Here is a 16,450-nt window from a genome sequence, read left to right as displayed (position 1 = left end):
GAAGATAATAGGGTTGTTCTTAGTATGGAAACTCACTAACAGTGTTTAAAAAATATTTAATCAGAAAACAGAAATATATTCAACTGTAAATCTACCCATTATGGTGTCAGAAACACTATCGTGTAGTTTTCTTTATAATGTAGTCTCTTTACTTACCTGGCAGTAGGCGATCACTCCACTGTTTGAAAATCATGGAAAGCATATAATATTATGATATAATTGTAATATAAAATTTATTATAATATATAAAATAAATACAGAGATAGCATGAAGAGAATTTGTAGCATAGCTATAAAAGTCAGTTGACAAAACTCACTAATGAGAATTTCTAATTAAAGTAACTGATTAGGAATTAGTTCATTGATTTACATTTTTAGCTTGCTTCGGATACTAATAACATTTCAGAGCACACGGCCCAGAATGGTTTGATGACATACTTTTTAAAGTAGCTTCTAATAGCGTAGAGGATTGTAGTTTGCTGAAAATACCTGTGTGGCAATGCTTGCTGATTGTATATTAATGTACATCTCAGACAGTAGGGAAGTAGCGCCTAGATTTAATGAAAACTTAAATGCTATTAGCCCAAGGGAATCTTGTTCAAAGGATAGTACCTTGGCTTGTTGAGTCTAATTTGCTCTGCTATACGTCAGCCATATGGAGTCAGGCTCTAGAAACAGGAATAATGTACACTGTTTTATGTAAACCTATTCTTCCCTGTCCCACCCCTGTGCAATAAAGGTTATCCAAAGGGTACCTGCACTGAAATTTATTGCACTGAAATGTTTAACACTGAATTTGCATTAGACTACAATCTATAGTCACTATAGTCACAGAAAGAATTGCACAATGTTTCAAATTACTAAAGCCAGTAACTTTTAAGAACTAAATACCAATACTATAAATTGAAATTCCAAGTATTTATTTGTTCAACCTAATACTGGAAAACAAGAGAAAAGTCATATATCCTATTTGGGCAACTTCTGTATTATAACCAAAGGCTCAGAATATTCATCTTTTCTGTCAAGTAAAACATTATTGTACCTCCCTTAGTCATCCAATCTTTTCAAATATATCATTATTTCAAAGAAGATAGAGCATACCTGCTGGCTGCCTTTTTTAGGGGGAGCTCACAGACTAACAGACACAGGGAAGAGAGAACACTACAAATATCCTCCATTCCCAGGCTCCAGATTTCCTCTTCAGTACTGGAAATACTATTAGGAACTTTTGCTTATTTGGTGTGGGTTTTTTCCTTAAACCAGTTATTATTTACAGATACTGTCTCAAAGTGGAAATAATATCATCTGTGTGATTATCTTCACCTTTAAAAATAAGTAGGTCTAAAAAAATCTCGTTAAGAGTAACATAGAAACTTCTGGAAGTATTACGTTGCAGCTCATTTTCAAATTGTAATTAATGACTTAGTAATTAAGAACTTAAGTCATATCTACCCAATTGTTTACCTAAAGACCTTTTACTCTGAGTAGGCAAAAAACTATCCACTTGCACTTTGTGCCATTTGACCTGGTGACATGTCAGCGACGTGAAGCAGCTGCTTGACAGGTGGGAAGGTACGATTCCACATGGATGGCACGAAATATGCTAGAGCAGAACATATTGAGCTATTCCATATTTTTACCTTGCCTACGATAAAGACCCATCATAAAACTTTATTAGATCAGAAGGGAGAAAGAATATTTGTGCCAAATTGCCACAGAGATAAAAAACCCAAATTCAAGCATAATGAATGCTATCAAAGCATACCCTTTCCTAGCTAAAATGGTTTAGACAAGCTGCTTTAAACTTTTCTCATGTATTGCATTTTTTCATATATATCTATCTATATCTATGCATATGTGTGTGTGTGTGTGCTGTTTTCTCTATTTTCTCACCATCACACTAAAAATAACAAGCTGGCAGCCTCTCATATGAAATACCTAACATTACCAAAACCATCAGCCACATACAGCTTTGACTTCTAGAAGAAAACAAATTTTACATGCATAAAATAACAGTAGCTGAATCCCAGCTTTTCATTAAAAGCTCAAATACCTTGTAAACAGGTCACAATCAAAGATAAACAAAACATTTTAAAAAAAACCAAACCAAACCAAACCTTTCTTGAGGCTCTTTCTATTACTTTTATTGGCTACCTGGTGTCTATACCCAACTGATAGGACCAGCAATGACATGTGCCCTATAACTGATGCTTGAACTATGAAATAAGGATGACAATATTGAGAAATTTCAACACACCATTAGTAAGGTATCTTTGCAAAAATTACTCGCTCAATCAAATATCTAAATGGAAATAATCTGGAAATTTAAAAAAATAATCAACAATTGCATCAATATTATTACAAATTCCAAGCTAACTTGGGAGTATTTAATTTGAGATGACTCTATAACATGGAAACAGAACATTTCGACAGTGTAAAGAGACTATATTGGTTTTATAGAATAAATCATGGGGGTTTGAACAATAACATCAGCTAGAAAAATGCGGAGATAGTTCATAGATGTTCTATTATTATTATTATTTTAAATAAAAATGCTCTTCAAAATACGTGGGTGGGTGGGGAATAGCACATCCCTGAAAAAATTAAGATGTGGTTCTGCTCTAAGTGATAACTGTGAAAATGGAATCATGATATTGCAAACATTTCATTACAAGTCGCTCTAGACCAGGGCTTCTAATTTAACAAAGAAAACCTTTTTTCTTCCTAAATATCAGTCTCCAAAATTACCTTTAAATACAACAGCCAAACTGAATTTTCCCTTCTTAATCATTCTCTTTAAAAATTACAGTTACGATGGTCAGGTTAGTTCTGAATGGCATTTGCATAATGTGGTTACATCCAGCTGGTTTGTCCCTAATCCAGCCCTCATTTTCATCTTAATTCCTTAGAATTTGTGGCATATCTTCCTAGTACATTGCCAGCTGGGTTTTTCTCCATTTTAGACAGGATAGACTGTAGATCCTTACAAGCTTTTTAGAAAATCAATTCCTACTGAAATGTCTCAATATGAAGACAGTAATCAGGGTAAAAAAATGCCTTTCACTCCCACTGCTGGTTGAGTGTGCTTTGACTCACGCATGCACGCACATGAAAGCCAATTCTGTACCTGGAACAAGATAATCTCAACAACTCTGGCACACGTGGGAAAAGTATCTTGTCATGGTGGCTTCAAAACTTTTATTTAAAGGAATAGTAGGAGAAAAGCAAATAGCAAGCATTTTCTTAACCTTCAGTATATTCAGAGTGAATTAGAAGATTTCTTATTAAAATAGATACTTATCTTTTTTCTTTTTTTCTAGTCTGTTTTTTGTTCTGACTAGAGAAAAACATGGCAAATGAAAACCGCCTTGGGATTATTACCCACTCTTTTGACAGGCTTGGAATAAAGCAAGCAGAAGACACAGCAACAGTTTTCTATACCACTGCAGTAAGGACCCTAGTTTCCTTACTGTGAGATGAAGGACAAACATCAAAAACGGAGATATAAACAAAAATTTTAAATATATAAGCTATTAAATCTTACCTTGCCAGCCTGGTTTGCACACTGGTTTGACATTAACTCGTACTAAGACATCTTCCGTTGCATGTTTTTGACCACAGTCAAAAGCTGTTACCATTATCTCATACTGCTGCTGTTTATCATAGTTCAGTTTCTCAGTGTTTCTGATGTTACCTATAGATTCAATACAAGACAACATTCAGAAATTCATTCTTGGCTAAGCATATACAGGCAATAACATTTCAGTCCTGGTTAATCAAGTCCTTTGTGACCAGAAATCTCTTTGAAATACATGGGACATCTGCAGGCAGGAGAGTTATGAGAAATGGGAAGCATTTTCTTTCAAACCAATGAGAAATAAAGAAGTTCTTAGGCAAATATAAGATGCTAGGATTATAACATGGGCATGTCTATAGTCAGCACTGGTGAGGTCACACCTCAAATACTGTGTTCAGTCTTGGGCTCCTCACTTCAAGAGGGACGTGGAGGTACTGGAGTGTGTCCAGAGACGAGCAACGGAGCTGGTGAAGGGTCTAGAGAACAAGTCTTATGAGTAGTGGCTGAGGGAACTGGGGTTTAGCCTGGAGAAGAGGGGGCTCAGGGGGCTCTTATCACTCCCTTCAGCTGCCTGACAGGGGGCTGCAGGCAGGGGGTGGGGGTCGGGCTCTTCTCCCAGATAACAAGTAATCGGGCAAGAGGAAACAGCCTCAGGTTGCACCAGGGGAGGTTTTTGGATTGGATATTAGATTGGATATTAGAAAAAATTCTTCACTGAAAGGGTGGTGAAGCTTTGGAACAGGCTGCCCAGGGAGGTGGTGGAATCACCATCCCTGGAGGTGTTGAAAAAACACATAGATGTGGCACTTAGCAACATGGCTTAGTGATAGATTTGGCAGTCCTGGGTTAACGGTGGGACTTGATGATCTCAAAGGTCTTTTCCAACCTAAATGATTCTATAATTCTATATAAGGAAACATCTGCTCAACAAAATTTTCTAAGTACTGTAAGACTAGCTGTTAAATCTGGAAATGTAAAAGTATTAGTAGGTGCAACCTAATTTTCCACATCTTTCCAGGATACACTGCTTTAACATGACAACCACATTCCTGAGATCCACTGCTGAACATCTCCCCAGCCTAAGTATCTACCTCTTTTCCCCTAAAGCTATTATCCTTTAGGTGAGAGAGATGTTTAGCCCTTTAACATCTTTCCCTGGGTTTTAAAAATCATAAAAGCCCCAGAATCACCTTCTACATTAGAGCTCTCACCAGTATTTGGTATGACAGCACAGAGTTATCACATGGAAAATAACACTCAACAACAACAGAGATTATCTGCTGAAGCTGCCACATATATAAAGGTGACACGTTACCTTTGGGAACAAAGGCATTACATCTTTCAGAAGGAAATGGAAAGATCTTTCTCAGAGTACTTCCTGCAGGACTGGAAGATTATCATGCAGAATGTGTGTTTTTGTAATGAATGAGTTCACCATTTTAATTCTGCCCAGTTCCACTGGACTGCACTTCTTGCTCAAGTTGTAACTTGAGACTGTTTAATACATTTCACACTTTTGCTCTTTTATCCCCTTGCTTTCAAAGAGAATGTTTGTTCTGGGATTCAAGAAACAAATTGACTCGATCAATGCTATGCATAACAACTGCTTTCAAGCATGGATCTGCAAAATCAAGTCGTTTCAGCTAAATTTGGCATGGGGAGAACCCAAATCCTGGAACGTAGTCAAATACAGTGATGTGATTCCCACAGGGGCTGGTGAAAGTGTCTGTCACTAGGCATGCTGGCACTGTTTGGCATTTTGGGTGTGGGGCTTTTTTTACTGTTCAAATGAATGAGACAGGCAAAAGCAGACACATGTAGCTTCTTAAAAAAGTCTTGGTAAACCTCCGTCAGTTTCCAAAGACTTTCAGCAGGTGTCTCTTTCTGATGCACACTCCTTACCTTGTCAGGGCCCAACGCTTTTCGACTACTACTACTGCCTTAAAACCAACGCTAGTAGTTCAACTGAAACCCATGCAAAACTGTTCAGATGAGGTTCGAGGCTTGAAGAAAGGCTGCTTTTGCAATTATCGCCATCTTCTGGTTCAAAATTTGTACTTTAAATAGACCTTTACATCTGCAGCTATAAATCAGGCTGAATACCCCATTTTCTGTTGACTTTGAGTCTTAACCCCTCCCTTTCTGAGCAGGGCACAGAGGAGGACAAATGCTATCAGTGGTTTTATGTCTCAAATGGAGAAGCAGAATGACCTCGTGAAGGCTAATAAGAAAACAGTACTTTGTCCAACAGCTACGTTGGCTCTCTCTCAGGCACCTCACCTTACCAGGCATTTTTCAAGTCTGCCATGCAGATAGCTCTTCCCATCATAAAAGCAACTGCAATAACGATATCAAGTACTTCATTATTTTTGAGTTAGTAATTGGCAAAACAAATTAACCTATCCATTTTACTGTCCTGAGGTGCTTGATTAGTACCTGCCTAAGAGGATTTAATCAAACACTGCCACCGTATACTGAACTATTCATTTAATATCTGTTTGGTTGTTCTTTCCTTTCTGTGTTATATCTTAAATGAATGTTTATACTTCCCTCTCTGGTTCCCCTTGGTATTATTTCAGTCCATGATCAGCAGTGATATTCTCAAGAAACCAAAATTTTCAGAATCTACACTATCAGACTGCTAGAATTTGTGTGGTGCATTAACTGCCATTTAAGATTCATAAATCATAACAACACATTCGCATATCACTAAATCTATCTTCCAAGATTTGTATTTCCCTATGGTCTTTGAAGATTTGAACTACAAAGATTCTGACTATAACACGTTACTCTGGAAGGTCATTTGGAGATCTTTCAGATGTTACCATAGTTTCTTGATTTCTTAATTATTCTATTTTGCTGTTACCTCAGAAGCTTTATGCTCCTTTTTTATTTTACAATTTAAGCAGTATGATTAAAAAGTAGAGACAGAAAGGAAGCACTATAAATACAGAATAATTAAAGTTTAGAAATGATAGTGGTAATTTATATTTACATCTCACTCACAGACAAAATTGCAATCAATACATTAAAACCAGAAAGTTTTAATGGAGAAGTACTTTTCCGCACAGTTCAAAATTAGGCCATAATTTTTTCTTTTTTTTTTTTTCCAGTCTTTCTAAATCTCTGCCTTTTCCTGGAAATACCTAGAGCTATAATAGATTTAAAAAAAACAAAACCCAGATAAGTGACAACAGGAGTATAAAAATTCCTGCTTGAGGATACACACATTCAAACCTTTGTTTCCTCGAGGTCAGTTTTGGGGATAGTTTGACACAGACATTCCTCTTTTATGGCTGTCTTTCATCTTATTTTAGAGCAGTCACAAGAATGGGGAAAGACTTGACTAATTTACTGTGGCAATTCCCTCTCAAATTCCATACTTACTCCCTGTGTGTCTAAGTAGTATAAAACTGAATCTCTTAACCCTTAAAAGTGATGAGGGCTAGCACTGCTTCGTGAGTGGCCTCTGACTACAGTCTGCTCCCAGGAGCAGCAGCCCAACATTCCCAGCTGCCAAGAGCCACCAGAAGCTGTATTTGACCATAACTCAACTGAAAGATTAGAATTGCTTGTTGTCAAAAAAGTGCACTTTTCAGTGACAACAGAAAGAAACTGTGGTGTAATAAACAAATAAATATTGCATGCAAATGCTTAACTATAAAGTTTCATCATTTTTTTGACAATATGAAGTTTTATAGCTCCTAACAGATTTCAGTGCTGTAAAGGATGACCTTGTGAGATTCTGTCGACATCTAAGATAGGTAACTTAATAGAACCTGTGCTGACTGGACAGGAAAGTCAGTAACTCATCTTTCTATTGAACAATCTGAGCATGTATTTGTGAAGTGCTTCCCAGTGGTGGGTGGCAAATACAGTTACTCCCATTTTAGAGAAGAAAGTAGGTCAGATCCGTGGCTGAATTTGTATCTCTATCTGAATTCTGTGATTATCTGACTGTGATACCTGACAAATGAAGGCAGAAAATGCATAAAAATGTTCTGCTGGCATTACAACAGATCTGTGCATTGTAGTTTAATTCTTCTGTTACCTGAAAAAAAGCCTACACAATATTGATATGATAACTGACTTGATTGAGATTCTCTGCTGACAACTAAACTAAGCTGCATGCAAAAGTCTCTTAAAACATGTATTTTATACCTTTAGTCCCAGTTCTTTGCATAGCAAAGCACAAATTTGTCCTTTGCCGTTACATGACTGTATTTTATAACCAACAGTTCATTACCTTCCAAGTTATGCTCATCGTATACAAGAGTTAATTCTCGGTGTTATGGTTTCATAACACAACATAATTTTATTCACAAAGAAATTACATACCAGGGGTCAAAGCTGCCAGGTGTAAATGGGAAGCTTTATCATACCTACCTTTAGGTGCCTAACTTACAAAGGTCTACAAGAACTACACCTGAGCTGAATGCTGCTTCCCGTGCCAGTGCTGGGTGCTTACGCACTTCTGCTTCACACAGTTTGGTGATGTGCACTGCTACGCTCTGGAAGATTCTCTCTTCCTTTCTACAAATGTTCCCCAACGTGTAATACAATTTTTCAAGACAATAAAATGCTCCCCGGGTTGTTGTAGACACAAGAAATAAGTTTTGCCTAAAAAGACAATGGTCTGCCAAAACAAAAAAGTTGATAGAATAGCATGTTCATCTTTCTAAAGGCCTCCATTTGTGGTTAGTTTCACAGGCTGCTGGTGATCAGTCTCATCAGGGACTGACAATGGCATGTTTTCCTCACGCACTCCCTGCTTTTGCAGCCCTCTGCAATATTTAGACTTAATTCTAGAGCATCCAGTTAAATACTCTTTCTGGGCAATGATATTCCACACTTATGTTACTAAAAATCGGAAAAAAATCATAACTTGCAGAAGACACAAGAACCTAATTTGTTTTCACAATGGGCAGAAGAACTATAAACAAAATCCTAATTAGTACAGTATTAACAGACAGTCCCAGGCATCTCATACATCTATTTTAAGCATCCTATATGTAACAGAAACAGGCACAATGCCAAAGAATTTGCACCAGAGAAAGTTTATATCAGCTGGCATAGACATTCTAAGCAGTGAAATGTGTTGGAACTAAGCAACATATTTCTGTCGCAAAATAAAAGTGCAACCATCTATTCTAACTCTGTCTCTAATCCCAGTGGCTTTAAGCAATTACCATTATCTAAAAAAAATCGCAAATTAGACTGCAATTACTGTTGATTGTGGCAACACTGTTCTTTTAATGAACAAATAGATCAAAAAATATTAATTGAATTCACAACCAAGGAACGGCAACCATTACAACTTAAACCAATTATTTACTGCAGGCTTTAAAGTCGTGATTTTCTCATTGCCTTTGCTGAAAAGCAGGTCCCAGGTACACGAGGACAAAGACGTAACCAAGGATTCCTGATGCTTCACATGCTTTTGATCATCCCTCCAACTGTAAGAAACTCATGATCACTCATGAGCCAGCTGCACTGCGTGATAGGAGCTGAAAAGGCATAAGCACTAGAAATGCCTGCTCTGTGTCATGCTAATCTCAGTGTATTATTTATCCACGATATCTCTGAAAAACCTGGTAAGAAATTATGAAACCACCTGCGACTTGTGTAAGTAACCAGCCCCATACTGGCAAGTCTCATGGAGCTCAGGAAAAATAATGGCTTCAAATAGAAAAATGGAGAATTTCCTTTTATGACAGGATGGTAAATCTCACAAATAGAAAAAAAAATAACAAACCCATAGAGAGGAAAAGCTTCTAGAGACTTGCACACAATTATCTATTTCCAAATACCCATTTCCAGTAAAACATCCTTTGTGCTATTGCTCTGGCAAAAAATTACTGTGCCAGCTGACCTCATTTACTTAAACACAAGCATACTTGTTAAGATTATACCTCCTGTATAGTATACTTGCCTCCCAGTGGAGAAATATAACAAGGTAGCTTTTTTCCTCAACACCATTTACAGTTTATCGATGCCAACAGGTTGTTATCTTTTGATGCTCAGCAGTGCATTGTGCAAGAACTGCACAAATAAACATGACTAATTTTTTAATAGGGGAAAGATTTTTATGAAACATTCCAATGTGAAAATGACTGCTTAGAGAAAACAGTAGCTCCATGCATACTTTCGATTTCCAATTTGGCCAAAAATCAATTTCCAAAAAGTATTCCCTTCCTACATACAACATGGATTAAATACTTCTGTTAGGAAGGATAAATCAGAGCATTGCTGGGCGTGCACACAGGGTGCTTAATCCAGGGAAACAAGTTCTGTGAGCACGGGAATTTCTATTTGAACTTCTGCACAAGTGAATATCTATAACAAGGACTCATCTATAAAGTGATGCCAATATGGGACTGCTGAAGTATGTGAAAGACAGAGCTACTATTTTGTATTGTCTGAATCGAGCAGAGAATGGGAGGGAGGATCTTCAACACATTTTTAATGCAGCCCAGCTACCTCTCCTGAACTCAGTGTCAAGTTCTGTGCTTTTCCCTGGTGAGAGTTTGACTGGGAAAAGTGGGAAGCTGGCAGACAGGGCCACCAAAGTAAAAAATTGTTGCATATGGAAAACTTATATGGTTTATTATTTTTTTATAATACTATATAAATCAGAAAAATACCTAAAATATGTAACCATTAAAAAAATGATACTTCTTGTCCAAAGCATATTTTCTTCCATACCGCAGAATAACAGATCTGCTTTGGGAAGCACCACAAATGGACCCACAGCCTGCAAGTTCTAATAAACAATAAACATATCCAGAATGTTGTAAATTCTACATTTAGACTCTGCTCCAGAAAGTTCAGAAAAATGGCACCAGCTATAAACCAGTGAATAAACCCCGTTAGGTAGGGCTACATGCTGCATTAGGAAATGCCATCACTTGGATGGAAAACCACATCTGAGACAATTAAGATAATGGACTGAGTAACAGAGAAACATACTGCTCATCTAAAATTGGGGGTTTAATTTCCACAGTACATTACTACTTTCTGACCAAGTCTCACATAAAAAGGATGGAATTTCCCAGTGTGACAGATCCTTCGTTCTCTGAGATGAGGAAAGGATTACTCTCTTGAGTTAAAACTCAAGCCAGGTTATCAGCTAGTATCAATAGGTAATTACATCACTTACAGAAATTACCGCTGTTGCAGAGCTCCTCCTCCATACTCACCATTTCTGTCAATGGCAAAAGGAACGTCAGTTGTGACAATTTCATAATTGCAGATCTGGCTATACTGTGGGGAACAGTCCTCGTCTATGGCTTCTACCTGCAGTATGCTGTCATAGATCTTTCCCTCTGTCACGGTGGCCTTATATACACTCTCCTTGAAAGTTGGTGAAAACTCATTGACGTCCTTTACCTGGATATGGACCACTGCCCTAAAATAGGTAAACATATCAAAGAGAAAAATTAATTTATTATGACACATAACTCACTGTCTGCTTTCAAAAAAGTTGAAAAAAACTAATATATCTAGAAAACTGTGTGAACATCTGCTAAATGATATATTATTGAACACCTATGTTCAATTTGCCCAGCTTAGTATCTTAATGTAGCATTAGGAAAAAAACTATTGCCACAGCACATAGAGAGAGGGCTTCATGGTGCTCCCTATTAAAATCACTCTGCCTCTTAAAATGGACCCCAGCAGAAGTCAATGATATCGTTGCAGTATAAAATCAGTTAACAACCCCCCCCCCCCAAAAAAAAAAAGAGGAAGAGAATTACAGTAGTCTTACATATTCATTACCTAAAAATGGTCAGTTAATGAACATTCTTCGATATTAAATAAGGCTCTCTCCTTCTGCTGATTATCTCATCCTTTAATTACTTACACCATTGTACATGTACACCATTGAGGGTCAAAAATATCAGGCCTTTAGTATTTAAAAAGCAAACTCTAAAGGCCTGCCTTTGAAAGAATTTGATATCTGTTCTGATAGGCAAGGTAACAGAGGCACAGAGCAGTGAAAGGACTTTCTAGTTCAATGCCAGAGCCAGTACTGAAGGTTGGGGCCCCAGCCAGCCTAGCTTACCATGTGGTTTAGTATACAAACCATTACAAGAAAGCATAACAAAGTCTGGTCCCAATGGGCCAGGTTTAATTTGGTCAGGATTTGACCAAAATTTTCCACAAACAGAACATACTAGCTTCTTACTGACATGCAAGGAAAAAACATTATAAATTTTAATAATATGAAGCAAAAACTGTTTCTGTGATTTGATGGTTATTTCGTACTACAGGCTTCCTTCTAAATGTGTATCCTTTTTAAATATCCTGAAAAAAGTTCAGCATGCATTATAAAGCTAATTACATTTTTAATTGTCATGTATCCTGAACGAGCAAAAGGAAGAATGATTACTATTAATCATTTATTTAAATGGCTTTCAGCAAAACGAACAATTTGTACAGCAGTTACACATCTACATGCGAGTTAAATTAATCTTTAATGACAAATGGTCTGGAGCTTGGTTTCATGAATTGAAGGGGAAAAAAGGCACTGCGCTACTGAAACTTATGCAGTAAACTGGCTCCACAGTAAAAAACACCACCTACTAACCTCCCGTACCCTCCTCTTCCAAGAGTTTTTTAATTCTTCTTAGACTTGCTGTCCAAAAGCTGAGGTCAGCAACACACTGTGCAAGGGCAACACTGCTGCAGGTTATATACATGAGCATACGGGGAAAAAAAAAAGGTGATGTATCTTTTCTTACCATTAATGAGATAAATGGAGAGGAAACCTATTTAGAATTTTTAAGCATCAATTAAAAGCTATCTTTCCATGTCCTGGATGATCTGTTTTTAATGTGAAACCAAGAATGGAAAAACAAACCAAAACTGAGATGCATTTTCCACTTGAACAACAATCCTGTTAAAAGCTTTAACTGGAACCATTGCAGAATGGGTCAAACTGCAGGAGGCAAAAAAAGAAAAATACTTTCTAAAAGAAAAAAGGAATAAAAAGTGGATGAACTATTGCAACAATGGCTCATCTTAGTTTTATTTGCTTTATACCTGACTACAATAGAAAAAGGAGTCCTTCAACATTTATCTGTACTGTAAAGTAAATGTACACCAAAGTAAAAAAAATAAAAATAAATCTTTTAAGTTTTACCCACTTGTGAGATTTTTTCCAGTTTGTTCCACCTGGTCCCGATCCACAATCATAGGCCTGGATGATGAATGTGTATTCCTTCTGCAATTCACAGTCAACAGGACTTTTTGCTTGAAGACGACCTTCTCCAGATGTCTTGTTTAGCACAACAGCTTCAAAGGGCATTTCTTGTCCATGGATTTTAAAAGCACAAATTTCACCTGTGGGAAATAATATAAAACAATCATAACCAGGGAGGTCTAAGCCTTATCCACTAGAGTGACACTGGAGAAGTTAGCACTCACTTGTATTTCACATGCTGTTATAGATGGGGTTATTACAGACTCAGGCATCAGTTTATACCCCAATCCAGCAGGGCCATTAGCCATGTGCTCATACAGCCTGATCTGGGGAGCACAGCCCTGGGCACGTACTTCCCTCTTCCTCTGTCATTACTAAATGGTTCCTAAAAGCCCTAGAGACTATTCCCTAGTCTAGTTTCCTATGGTACTAACATCAGTGTTGAGCTAAATTAAGATGACTGTATTTAGATAAAGAAAATAACAGAAAGAAAAATAGATAATATTTTAGATGTGGTCTTCTCTAGCTGCTGTCACTCCTTCCTTGAGCCATTTGAGCTGCCAGGTGGTAGCAGATGTTCAGATTCTTGCAGTTTATAGTTTCCCAACAGTGAAAAAATTAATGATGCAGAACATGGGCACATTCAAAATACATCTTGCTTTATTTATAGACATATATCATCTTTGGAACAAATCAGTTGAAAGAACAGAGACAAGTATCCCTTTTGTACGCCTCAGTTACCCACCCACATTCACACACTCACACATGAATGCCTTCTTGGCAGCAACTCACTCTGCCTCCAAACTGTCTCCTAATATAATAGATCCATAGCTTCTCTCAGAGGAATATATAACAAAGTAGATGATATAGGAACGACTAAAAAAATTTATTTGGACACAGGAGACAACATAAAAAACTTGTGAGAAAATGAGTCTAGAAGATGGAAAAAAAACCTGTTTCTGGTGATCCTTTTTTTTCATCCTTCATACTGGTGGCAAGGATATGCACACTGAATTCATTTTTAGCCACTCCAGAATCCAACTTTAAAAATGAAATATTTATACAAAGACCAATGTGGCTTAAATATTTTTATGACACATTAAACACATGTTCCTTTATGAGCAAGTTAGTCTTGGGACATACATTACAGATTCAAAGCTGTCCCCCACTCACGTAATCCTTTTCCATTTATTTCCAATTTACAGTTGCAGACTTTTAGAAATCTCCTTGCCAATCATATCTGAGTCAACTGCCAAATTCTAAATTAACTCTGAATCTGTGACCTCTAATTCAAGCCTGGCTCCTCTCTCTCTCTTTCTATTAGAATACATTGTTTATTTTTAGAGAAGAGAGTAGACAGTGACTTTATAAAAGTGCTGGAGTTCATAGTTCCTATTATGTGTGAGAAAATAAAAATGGGAAGGGTATGTGTGTGGGGAGAGTGGGATTAGGTACAGTCAGAATATAAATACAGGCATTTTAGGATATTCCCTCAACCACCACCACAAAGGTTTCCCTTTATTATGATGGGAGCTGAAGCTAAGCTCAGCTACATAGACTGACATTTAGACAGATGAATTCCACACCTAACAATTGTAATCTGTCCTATGCATGTCTTTACAGGACCAGTGCACAGTTGTTTAGGTAATTAAGAGGCACTTGGAAGATACATTAAGTATTTGCTTGGACATTAGCTTGCTCCATCCACTCACTCAAGTGGCATGAAGGGGTGCGGTGGTTTTCCGAGGCAGACGAAAGCTGCTCTTCCCAAAGCTCTTTTACCTTCACCCTCAATGAGGCCAAATACGTGGGCTGTAGAAGAAGGAATGGATTTTACTCTCAGAATCAGACTCTGAAAAAGACTAATACTTTGCATATCCATAAAAGCAGACTCCAAAATGTTTGTGAACTGTTGCATAGGAAACAAAGCATAAGATTAAGAGAAGGCTGAAGTGAAGCAGTTTGTTCAGCTTTGATTGTGGGTATCGATCACTTTGTTATAGATACCTTTGAAAAAAAAGTATCCTAATTTTCCTGCAACTTCAAAATGAAACATTCTTGTAAAATGATATTGTAGATTTCAGTTTTAATTGAATATAAAAATAACAGTGTAAATGTGGGGAGTCTAATGGAAAAATACTATTTGTTGTATTCTATAACAGTGGCCTTCATAGCTCCTCAATGACAAAGTTTTGCTCAGATGCACAGTCCTTCAACAGAAATCATAACTTCAGTGGTTTATGTTTATTATTTTATTGATCCTCTGTTTGACTGTAAACAATACAGCATTTGCAGACCTCCAAGCCTACTGTTCTCAAAAAAATAGAAGTAGCTCAGGGCAGAAAATAAGTTCTCTCAGCCTTAATGTAAATGTTCATCATTTTTTCCTCTCCAAATGCAGAGGCCTGATGCAAAGTAATCATAGAAGCAGCACACGTTCTAATTAGTTCTCAGCAAATATTTTAAGTCTCTCTAAGTCCTGCTCCTATGCTAGATACTTCAGCTTTATATATAACTCTAATTTTGACTTTTATATCCCCATTTGACAAAGATAGTGACAGCTGCATGGGTATGGGGAGATATTTGCAAACACACTGTAAAAAACGCACACACTCTTCCAGATTCTGACTACAACAACCTACTTACGTGAAAAAAACTGTGTATGTTTTAAAAACTAGGTAATTTTTTTCAGAAGCAAGATTCTACTACTGTTTCCAATGACATGAGTTAACACAGTTGAAAAATGAAAATGTATAGTAAAAAATTATTCTAAAAAGGTGCCTTAATAACTATATTGGAAATTGAAATGGTAACAGAGTTGTAACAGCTGTAACAAAGCAGAAAATTAAATAAGGTCTAATTTGCACTGAGACACACATCATACATTTACAGATATATAGAACTACTGTTACTAGGCATGAAAAGTAGTGTTTTTTAAATATATTATTTTTCATTATTAAATGGAGCTACAGGGCTTTATTTTAAATCCAGCTGAGCTGAACCCAGACCTACATGATATCAATAGGAATTCTGCTAAACTTCTATTACAGTAAATCTCGGTTCCTAGCTATGTATTTTTACATAATTCATTTGAGGAAAAGGAGACAGGCTCTCTCTCTTATTCCAGCTCACCATTCCAGTTCCAAAACCACCACATTCAGATCTTGGAACCACCCACCTTCCTTCTCCTTTGTAAGGCTGAAATAATTTGAGTGCAAATTGGCACACTATTTTCTCTACAACAGACAACACAGCAAAATATTAACCCTAGTTCTTACTTTCATTTGAATGGGTTTGGGAACATGTGGATATAGGATTTAGTGATCATAAAAACGGTGGAGAGAGGGAGCTGATAAAATAGGGATAACTTGGTGATACCACATCAAGGTAGAAGCACAGCCATGAAAACCTATAGCCATTGTGCTCAGGGTAGAGGGAAAATATCTCTTCTTCTAGGGTCAGGATGTACAACTTGAGGAATTCCAGTTGCTTCCTATAAAATTTTCTGGTTACATGGTTGAACTTTACCAAGAGTTGATTCATTTCAATTTGTGTGTTAATTAGATTCTGGACATTATGTTTTCTCTTCAAATCATTCAGATTAGCATTAGCCCAAAGCACCCACAAACTTTGAAGTCTACATTATTTGAAGTTGAGAGCACTAGTTAC

At 37.0% G+C, this 16,450-nt stretch overlaps 1 protein-coding gene across 1 annotated transcript in view; it reads right to left on the bottom strand.

Annotated features, from left to right (window-relative positions):
• The window catches only part of CLSTN2 (calsyntenin 2), a 389,948-nt gene that overhangs the window by 84,077 nt on the left and 289,421 nt on the right, over positions 1-16,450 (bottom strand). Inside the window, exons 3-5 of the mRNA XM_055724029.1 lie at positions 12,726-12,921; positions 10,776-10,984; positions 3,544-3,693 (exon numbers count right to left, since the gene is read on the bottom strand). Coding sequence (XP_055580004.1) covers positions 3,544-3,693; positions 10,776-10,984; positions 12,726-12,921 — 555 coding nt within the window. The remainder of the gene's footprint in view (positions 1-3,543; positions 3,694-10,775; positions 10,985-12,725; positions 12,922-16,450) is intronic.

This window comes from Falco cherrug, chromosome 11 (genome assembly GCF_023634085.1).
Source record: "Falco cherrug isolate bFalChe1 chromosome 11, bFalChe1.pri, whole genome shotgun sequence".
Lineage (NCBI taxonomy): Eukaryota > Metazoa > Chordata > Aves > Falconiformes > Falconidae > Falco > Falco cherrug.
The sequence above is the reverse complement of the archived record's forward strand: the minus strand, read 5'-3'. Positions and strand labels throughout refer to the sequence as shown.